At 47.1% G+C, this 10,354-nt stretch overlaps 1 protein-coding gene across 1 annotated transcript in view; it reads right to left on the bottom strand.

Annotated features, from left to right (window-relative positions):
• The window catches only part of Cdh13 (cadherin 13), a 1,006,804-nt gene that overhangs the window by 1,694 nt on the left and 994,756 nt on the right, over window positions 1-10,354 (bottom strand). The window contains exon 13 of the mRNA XM_028752897.1: window positions 8,345-8,566. Coding sequence (XP_028608730.1) covers window positions 8,345-8,566 — 222 coding nt within the window. The remainder of the gene's footprint in view (window positions 1-8,344; window positions 8,567-10,354) is intronic.

The following is a 10,354-nucleotide window of genomic DNA, read 5'->3' as shown; positions in this document are numbered from 1 at the left end:
ACACACACACACACACACACACACACACACACACACACACACACACACATATTCTGCCACAGAGCGAAAGACTCTTTGGTAGTTCTTGGACCATCAGATTAATTTTCCATTGCCAACAAAACAAATAACCACAGTCCCATGAACCTCGAACCCCACACATGGATTCCCTGACACTTCTGGAAGTCACAAATATGAAACAAGTCTTAAGGATTTAATGTCAATGTGTGGGCAGGCCTGCATTCCTCCCCAGGACTTTAGAAAAAGAGTTACCTCCTCACTAGCTTCCAATCTAGAGGCAGATGTGTTCTGTGACTTCTTGAAGTTCAAAGCCAGCAATGCAGCATCTTGTCTCCCAGCCTCTGCCTCCCTGTTATCCTTATGTGGCTGCTCCTCGGCCCTCTTGTAAAGACTGCATTTATGTCAGGCTGGTCCTACTAATGCAGGGTATCTATCTCCCCATCTCAAGACACATGACCTATTCATGTCAGCAAGGTGTCACTGTCAAGTGAGGTGACTTGTTCATTAGCTCCGGGGAACAGGATGAGGATATCTTTGGATGTCCTACTTGGCCATCCACATGTGTGCAGCTCCATCGTCCAGAGGAGATGAGACAACCTGTGGGCTGTGAGGACCCGCCCCATAAGTGGTACCCACCAGTGATGTGGGCCAGCATCCCAGTTCCTGTTCATGCTATGTCATGCCACCTGTGAGGGTTCTCTCTACTCATCTCAGCTTCATGACTGGGGAGGAGCTTTGTCTCTAGGATGCCCAGATCCAGTTCCTTTTGCTAGATCTCTGTCTGCAAGCATTCCCGTGTCCATGGGACTCCAGCAAGAGTTGTGCTGATTTCAGCCCAGATGGAAGTTTCGCCAGGCCCAGGAAACTATGTCATCCTTGGAGGTCGTTGCCAAAGCCCTCTCCTTCTTGGGCTTCTGTTACAGAAGCAGCTCACCGACAGGCTGTCACTCATTTGGGCTTGGTCAGCTCCTTCAGAGATGCTCTGAGCCTACCTCCAACCAGGGCCTACTGAAGATAGGCCCCTTTGCCCAGCACTTCACCCTGAGGTGGTCTTTACCTCCTTACAGTGTTCAGGTCTGCTGCCAGGTTATAAATCATAAACTATTTTGAAGAGGTGTAGTAAGGTTGTTCTTTCCATTTGTTGTTGTTTTGAGGCAGGGAGTCCAATAGCCTAGGCTGGCTTAGAACGTATGGCGGAGGCCAAGATGGCCTTCATTCCCTTAGCCTTTCAAGTAAGTGCTGGGGTAACAGGTGTGAGCCAACACGTCCAGCTCAGATTGTAGAGATAAATAGTCTTTTTAGTGTGTGTGTGTTTGTGTGTATACATACATATGTGTTCATCTATTTGTATATACATACGTGTGTATGTATGTGTGCACATATGTATATGTACATCTATTTGTATATACATGTGTACATGCATATATATGTTTGTGTGTGTGTGTGTGTAGGTGTGTAGGTCAGAGGTCAAAGTCAGGTTTCATCCTCAATCACTCTTCATCTTATTTTAAGAGCCAGGGACTCTCACTGACCTGGGCCATAGAGAGTCAACTAGATTGGCTGACCAGGGAGCTCCCTCAGATCCTCCTGTATCCCCAGTACTGGGAAAAAGGTATGTCCCACCAGGATGAAGGCATGTACCACTATGCCTAGTGTTTTATGGGGGTTGGAGGTGGATTTGAACTCAGGTCCTCTTGCTTGTGCAGTAAACACTTGTGGGCTAAGCCGTTTCTCTAGACCCTGCCCCTTTTAGATTTTTAAATGATCAAAAGCCACTCTTCCTCCTAGCTGCTGCCATGCTCCCGATACACACGAGTGCTAAGGGCCGGCAGCAGGCTCCTCAGCTTTGGTGCTCACGCGTGACATTTGGGGCCAGGTAGCTCAGCAGGTGCTATCCATCTCATGCTCCGGGAGACCTGTCCCCTGCCTCTCTCCACTAGATGCCACTGGCAGCATCCTTTCTGTCATAACAGTGAGTTAATTCTAGACATTGCCAGCTGTCCCTTAGGGGACAACTTGGCTAAAATAAAAAGAAAAATAATGGGGGCTGAATAAGATCCATTAACTTAGCCTACAGCCCTTTGTTTTTTAATGATACTCTCGAATCCCGGTTTTAAGTCAATTTAGATGATCATGTAAATGACCCCACCTCCCAGGGCTGCTGAGATGATTCCAAGGGGCAATTTATATAATTCATGCAGAACATTTTGCTGCCATGTATGCGGCACAAAGAAATCCCTCGAGGGTCAGCTATTGGTGTCCCTAAAGTCAAACGGCCTTAAAGAACCACGGTGTCTCTGCAAAGCGTGCCTGGCGTCGCCTGCCAGCAGAGGACAGCCTTTCTGAATGGCCTCTGTAATTCAGGGCTTTCCCCATGCCCATGGCACATCCCACATCAGAGGGGAGCCAGGTATAAACGTGCACTAGGAAATTCCAGAGAAAGGCAAAGCTGTCATTAGGGAAAGCAGCTCGGGTGACCCCTGGATTCAAGGGAGGGATCAACAGCAAAGAGACCGTCCTGGATTATGGGGTGGCTGGCAGTTGAACACAGCCGCCAGCATTCACTTAAATGGGATTTTAAAAAATGCGAATAACATCTTATTAGGGATTAAATTTAAAAAAAAAGACTGTCTTTGGCTCATCTTTAAACTTTCTAAAAAAGAAATTTTTTTTAAAGAAAAATATTCGATTTTAGTGGGTGTGAGTGCATGTGTGTTTCTGTATGTCTGTCTGTATATATGTGTGTTCGTGTGTGTATGTGTATCTGTGTGTACATGCATGTGTACATGTGTGTGTATGTGTGTGTACTCACTGATACTAGAAGGGAGAGACAAATCCCTTAGAGCTGGAGTTACAGGTGGTCTCAATTAGTCTGATGTGGGAGCTGGGAACTCAGATCTATCCTCTGACATGACTGTAACACTCTTAGCCACAGGTCCATCTCTCCAGTTTCTTTACTTATCCCTGTGTCATGAGTATGAGAACATAGACCAGAAAACAGCCTCAGGTCTCACTCCTCAGATGTCGCCCATCTTTCTCTGAGACAGGGTCTCTCACTGGCCCAGGACTTGCCATGTGGTCTAGAATGACTGACCATCGAGTCCCGGGGACCCTCCCGTCTCATCTGCCAAGCATGACAAGTCTGGAGCAGCTGCTGCTCCTGGCTTTTTTATTTTAATGTGAGTTCTGGGGATTGAACTCACAACCTCATACATGCAAACCAAGCTCTTTACTGAGCCAGCCTCCCCGCCCCCAGTTTCCTTACAGCATGCAAGCTTTTCTTAAGTGGCCCCATGTCTCCCAAGAATCCAGGGTCATTTAATTTTTGTAAGATTCTTCACCTAGCCGGGCAGTGGTGGTGCACACCTTTAATCCCAGCACTTGGGAGGCAGAGGCAGGCGGATTTCTGAGTTCGAGGCCAGCCTGGTCTACAGAGTGAGTTCTAGGACAGCCAGGGCTACACAGAGAAACCCTGTCTCAAAAAACCAAAAAAAAAAAAAAAAAAAAAAAAACCCAACAAAAAAAAAAAAAAAGATTCTTCACCTGATCCTCAGGCCATCTTGTTGCCATTTCTGGTGAGTTAAGCCTAAAATCACAGTCAGAAAGGTTTCTGAGCAAGTCCCTCCCTTTAGTGCTTTTTGCAGAGGTCTACCCACATCAGACCACGGCTGTACTGGGAACAACAACAACAACCCAGCAGTAACAACAACTCAGCAGTCTGATGCGTAGGGAGGGCACTCATGGATGAGAGCCCGTCTAGGCCGTCATCAGCACGTGACTTACTTGGCACAATTGACAGTAATGACAATTTCATTTACATTTTTAAATCACTCTCCATGCTCTTAGTTTTATTTCTTGTTTGAAAAAGACGTCAGCTAGAAGTGCAGAGCCTTCCAGTCAATTCTCGGTCATCCGAGAAAGCCATCTAGACTGCACTAATTGCAAATGTGTGGCATCCACTTTCGTAGAGGAGGCAGTCCTGCAGCCAGTGCTGGCTTCCCTGCCGGCTCGCCTGGGGGCCTCCCTGAGCTTTGGTTTCCTTGTCTATAGGGTGGAATAAAATCACTAGGCCAGCGAAGAGCACAGGAAAATAAGGTGTGGACATCAGAGCATCAGTGCCCGTTTGCATGGCTCTGAATATTGTTCCAAGGGAGGAGGACTCAAGTTTGCCTCCTGGGCCACCTGGTATCAGCCTCTCCTACACCTGCTCAAGTTTATGGATGATGCTCTCAATCAGGTATCAGAAAGCTCTTTCTGTAAAGGGCCAGGTTGTAGGCCATGTAGTCACTGTGAAAAATATTCACCTCTGCCATTGTAATAGCAAGCAACCACAGACAGAATGTGAATAAGCGGAAGGGGTTGTGCACTAATAAAACTTTATTAACACACACAGGTGGTGGGCCAGATTTAGCTCCTATGCTGTAGTTTGAAGTTCATGCTTAAAACTTTATTATTTGTGTGTGTGTGTGTGTGTGTATGTGTGCATGCGTGCACGTGAACACATGCACGTGTGGACGTTAGAGGCCAGCTTGCTGGAATTGATCCTCTCCTTCCACTCTGTGGGTCTTGAGCAATCAACTCAGCCTGTCAGGATTGGTGACACGTACCTTTACCAGATGAGCCATAGACATAAAACAGATCCTACAGGCTTACTTGCTCTTTTTTCAAATTCTTTCAAGATCCATGACTGAGAATCTAATGTCTATGCTTTTGGGAAATGCCACTACCCTTATACCTTGCCAAACTTAGTGTCTTGAACCCTTGCTGTTTTTTTTCTATTCTTGGTGATGTTTAATTGAGAGTCCTGTTTTATCCATGGTTTAATCCTATACACATCTCAAATACCTTTCAGGGAGGTTGTTGTCATAAAACACTTCCTTGTGGTTATGTTGTGGTGGTTTACTATGCGCCTGCCTGGACTTCAACATATGCAGCATCAGCAGCCCAAACACCTTCACATGGGTATCCTGAAATTCCCTCTCCTCCTCCCACTTCTTACTGAAGAGTCAACCCAGGGAGACAGCGCATGACCACAGTGTGGATGGAACAAGGGCTGTCAGGAAGCCTGGGTCCTCTGTGATAAGACAGTCCACTCGATTTCCACTGTGTCTTACTGATGACCATAGTGTGCGGTCAGGGACCCTAGTGTGGATGGAACAAGGACTATCAGGAAACCCAGGGGGCTCTGTGATAAGACGGTCCACTGGATTCCCACTGTGTCTTACTGATGACCATAGTGTGTGGTCAGGGACCCTAGTGTGGATAGAACAAGGACTATCAGGAAACCCAGGGGGTTCTGTGATAAGACAGTCCACTCGATTCCCACTGTGTGTTCATTTTCTTCCACTCCATAGCTTTTGATGTGAGTAGATTTCAGAGCCACACCTCCAGCATTAGGGTTTCAAATGAAGAAGCGTCAGGGTATGGGTAGAGACATATCAAACAGTTTCCCTGATGCTCTGCATGCAGCTGGTGTGAGATCCACCCCATCTCTGCTGCTGCTATTACACAAGGATGGCCTGCAGGCTAACGGTAGCCATTAGCAAATCAGCCACCTGTACACAGGCACCAGGGGATGTCTGCGCATGAAAGAGATTATCCAGGTCCCCAGAATCAGGGCTAAGACTGAGCAAAGCAAGGGAGTATCAAGTGTTGCTTTACTAGACGTTCACGGTAGCTGATCTGCTCCCCCTGTCCTTGCTTTCTGGTGACCTGTCTCACATGAAGCTGGATGAATTCTCACAGTCTTTTCTAACCTCCCCACCTCCATCTCCAGTACCACCCTCAGCCCTTTATCTGTTGATTGACAGAGACGATTTAGGAGTGCGTCCATCTCACTCCTTCAAACTCTTACATAGGCTTCGAGTTGGGAAGACAACGAGTTCCTCACAGCCACAAGTGAAGACAAAAGGACCAAGCTAAGGATGAGGGGCAGGAATGGAGTTGGAGGACTTGGAGGGAGCCTTGAGGACTGTGGGTGGGATAGCACAGTCACCAGAGGGGGGTGGGAGGAGGGCTGATGACATGTCTCGGGGAGACACAGAGCACAGACAGCCAGTGACACACCGCCAGGATCTCCCTCCTATTGATGACAGAACTCTGGTCTTCCACAGAGCTTCTTCATACACTGCAAATGTCAGATGTCGAAATGTGTGACTCTTGAGCCGCTCACCCTGCCACCAGGATGTACCACAATGTGTTCCCTCTACAAAATTTTCATGCCATGATCACACCAATAATTTCTCAAAATGTAAACGCCAGGGCCCCAGAGCCTTGTGGGTGGCCCAAACTGATGCAAGCAACTGCTCAGTTTTAACAGATTAAAACTGGACCAACATCCGTCACACAGGAGAGTCTGGCAGTACATCACTTCATTCTCTGACTTATGTTACTCACCTGTGGTGGTTTGAATAGGAATAGCCCCACAGACTCATGTGTTTGAATGCTTGGCTCATAGGGAGTGGCACTATTAGGAGGTGTGGCCTTGTTGGAGTAGGTGTGGCCTTGAAGGAAGTGGGGTGGACTTTGAGGTCTATATGTTAAAGTTAGGTCTAATGGGGCACACAGCCTCCTACTGGCTTCAGATCAAGATATAGAACTCTCAGCTCCTTCCCCAGCACCATGTCTGCCTGCATGCTGCTGTGTTTCCTGCCATGATGACAGACTAAACCTCTGAAACTGTAAGTCAGCCCCAATGAAATGTTTTCCTTTAGAAGAGTTGCCTTGGTCATTGTGTCTCCTCATAGCAATAAAACTCCAACTAAGACATCAGCCTAGTAAATCTCACCCAAAGTGATGTGTCGTTGTCTCACAGTTATACAGGTAATAACTATTTCATAGTTACTAAAAGGAAGCATGAGTTATAAATACTATTTCTTTCTTTCCTTCCTTCCTTCCTTCCTTCCTTCCTTCCTTCCTTCCTTCCTTCTTTTTTTTTTTTTATGGGAAATGGGTCTCACTGTGTAGCCCTAGCTGGCCTGGAACTTACTATGTAGACTATGCTGGCCTTGAATTCACAGAGCTCCGCTTGCCTCTGCCTTCTGAGTGCTGGCATTAAAGGCCAGACACCAACATTAAGTCTATTAAATGCTGAAAGCCAGACTGGTCCAAGGCTTTCTCAGAAGCCCTGATAAAAGAACAAAGAGAATACAAGATTTCTGTCCTTGCTCAGGGGCAGACTTGGTAAGATCTAGTCTCTGTCTGTGTATGGGTCTGGGTCTGGGTCTGGGTCTGGGTCTGGGTCTGGGTCTGGGTCTGGTGGCTCAAAGGAGTTAAGGATTGTGTTCCTGGGAACTTGGCTTTCTTCTCTGAAGGGCTATGGTTATCTGAAGGGCTATGGGTATTAGTCCTAAGGCCACTGAGTCTGAGTTTTCCTGTGTTCTTTGCCAACATTATGTGATTTAGATCTCTGGGAACCTTGACTTTCTCCCTTTAGACATAGCATGGAAGATGCTGTACTTAATATACTTGCACAGCACAGGCAATCTCCTGGTCCCAGCTTTGTCTTCTCTATTCCTCATTCCTGGTCCTCCCCCTCAACACTTCATATTCAGGGCTCTTATTCCTGTGGGTTTGGGTCAAGCAAACTACTTATTTTCCTATAGCCCAATTTTCATCTCTGTTCATTGGCAACTTTTACATGTGTTTTGTGTGAGTTATCTTTCTTCTCACGGAGACCAAAATACCTCCTAGAAACAACTTAGGGAAGGAGGGAGGGGCTTATTTCAGTTCACAGTTCAGGGGATATAGTCCACCAGGGAAGGCATGATCCTGGGCTCAGCCTGAAGCAACAGCACTGAGGCACTGTTGTTACAAGGGGTCAACCAGGAAGCAGAGAGCTCTTGCTGGGAACAGGGACAGGGCATAAACCCAAGGTCAGCCTCCCTCTCCAGCAACCCATTTCTTTCAGATAGGTCCCACCTCCTCAAACAGTAGCAACAGCTGGGGACCAAGTGCTCAAACACATGAGCCTGTGCAGGATATCTGGCATCCAAAGCAGGATGGGAATAGCTTGTGACCATGGTAGACCAGTTGGCTAATTCTGGTGCATTTAGTTCCAGGTGAGTGGCATTGAGAGGAATTTTTGCTTGTTGCCTGGTTTGCAAAATAGCAGAGCCTCTTTCAGCCTCTCGTTCGGCTGGCAGAAGAGCACCCAGATGCCTTTAAACATTGGCTGGAACGGTTTTACATGTGAGGGTTCCAACCACACAGACACCAGCTAAAAATGTAGCAGACAGATTTCCTTGGGAAGACATATGGAAGAGTCAGGCTCTGTGGTGAAGTTCACAGGTACACATGCAAACGTGCTGGAGCCAAGCAGACTTACCTGACAATAAGCTGAGGAGCGAGAGGAGCAGCAGCAAGCTGAGGCTGAGGTGCAGGGTCCCCGCCCCGTTGCAGTCCACTTTGGAGTTCTTGCAAGAGCACACCTGCACCCTGAGGTCCGTGATGTTCGTCATGGGTGGCTTCCCTGAATCCGTCACCATGATGGGCAGGTTGTAGTTCGCCTTGTTCAGATTCTGAAGAAGGCTCACGAGGGCGTGGGTGTCTGCAAGACAGGAAGTCCTTGTGAGAAGAGAAGCCTCCAGGTTTTGGGGCCTTGGTGTGCACAGAAGTCACCATGCAAATAACTTTTACTTATAGATGTATCTGAATGAAATTTATTAACACTCAGTGGCAGCAGGCTGCATGGGTTGGATGTTTCAGAGACAGTGTCTTCTTTAGGACAGGTTCATTAATTTGGTGCTGTAACAACAGACTCTAGACTTTATCTTTTTTTTAAAGATTTATTTAATTAATGTATATAAGTACACTGTACCTGTCTTCAGACACACCAGAAGAGGGCATCGGATCCCATTACAGATGGCTGTGAGCCACCATGTGGTTGCTGGGAATTGAACTCAGGACTCCAGAAGAGCAGTCAGTGCTCTTAACCACTGAGCCATCTCTCCAGCCCAACTCTAGACTTTGTTAAATAGAAATTTCTGTGGTCAATCGTACAATACAGTCTCCTCCTCAGCCACGGCCCCATTCTATCACTGGTGTAAAAAGTGAACTGTGATGGCATTCATAGCAGGAGCTTATCACTGAAGGCAAGGCAAACTCGGTTCACGTTGGGGACGAAGTGGGTGGGATACCAGGAATCAAAAGTGCTTCATAATTAGTAAGGCCGGCGGTCAGTGGTGGGTCATGTCTTCAATTCTACCCACCCATGTGGAAAGAGAGGTTGCGTGTGACAGTCATCTTGAGCAAGAGGCACATGGCAATAGTATCAAAGCCAATGATGAAGACCAGGGCCACCATCAAGGCTGAGTCAAATAGCAGGAAGTCTGTAGTGTGTAATGGAGGGCGAGGGTTACGAACTCTAGATTCTCTAATGGAAGGAGGTGGGCCAGATCTTCTTACAAAGTGCTGCCGAGAGTCAGAGGGAATGGAGCCCCCATCGGAGCCAGTGGAGCCAGGAGAGGCTTGGGAAGCCAGAAGCCCGGCTTGTCAAGGCTGAGGCTTGGCTTCTGGCCTCTGCTCAGCACAAGTCAGTTGCAAAGAAATGTATGAGAATTGGCAGTTGTGACACAGGCCTCTAGTCCTCACACCCTGAGAAGCTGAGGAGGAGGATTGTCAAAAGCTCAAGGCTAACCTGGGCTACATGGCAAGAGCATTTTTTCAATCAAGGTTTTTTTTTTTGTTTTTATTTTGTGTGTGTGTGTGTGTGTGTGTATGTATGTGCGTGTGTGTGCATGTGTTCAGGTGCTCTCAAAGGCCAGAGAGGGTGTCAGATTCCGTGACACTGGAGTTATAGGTAGCTGTGAGACACCTGACATGGGTGCATGGGTGCTGGGAGTTGAACTCGGGTCCTCTGTAAGAGCAGGAAATGCTTTTAGTTACTGAGCCATTCCTCTAGTCCTGTGTCTGTCTATCTATCTATCTATCTATCTATCTATCTATCTATCTATCTATCTATCTATCATCTATTATTTGTTGGCCTGTCTATTCTTATGTTGTTTAACTAAAGCAAAAAATGGAACAGGAATGACAAAGAACCAGCTTCTAACTGGACACTCTGGTAGAAACACAGGAGCACCAAATGGCCCAGGGAATACTGGGGATACAGGAGTCACTAGAGTGAGGACATGCTGCCTAAAGTGAAGAAGAGAAAAATGAAGAAACAGAAGGCAGAACAGCCATGCTTGTACACACACACACACACACATACACACAGAGTCATACACACATGCACACACAGAAACACATACACAGTCATACACATGTACACACAGATATACACACATAGACACACAGTCACACACACAGAGTCATACACACATGCACACACAGA

The sequence above is a fragment of the Grammomys surdaster genome, unplaced genomic scaffold, assembly GCF_004785775.1.
Source record: "Grammomys surdaster isolate TR1022 unplaced genomic scaffold, NIH_TR_1.0 128, whole genome shotgun sequence".
NCBI lineage: Eukaryota > Metazoa > Chordata > Mammalia > Rodentia > Muridae > Grammomys > Grammomys surdaster.
This window is presented reverse-complemented; position numbering and strand designations above follow the sequence as displayed.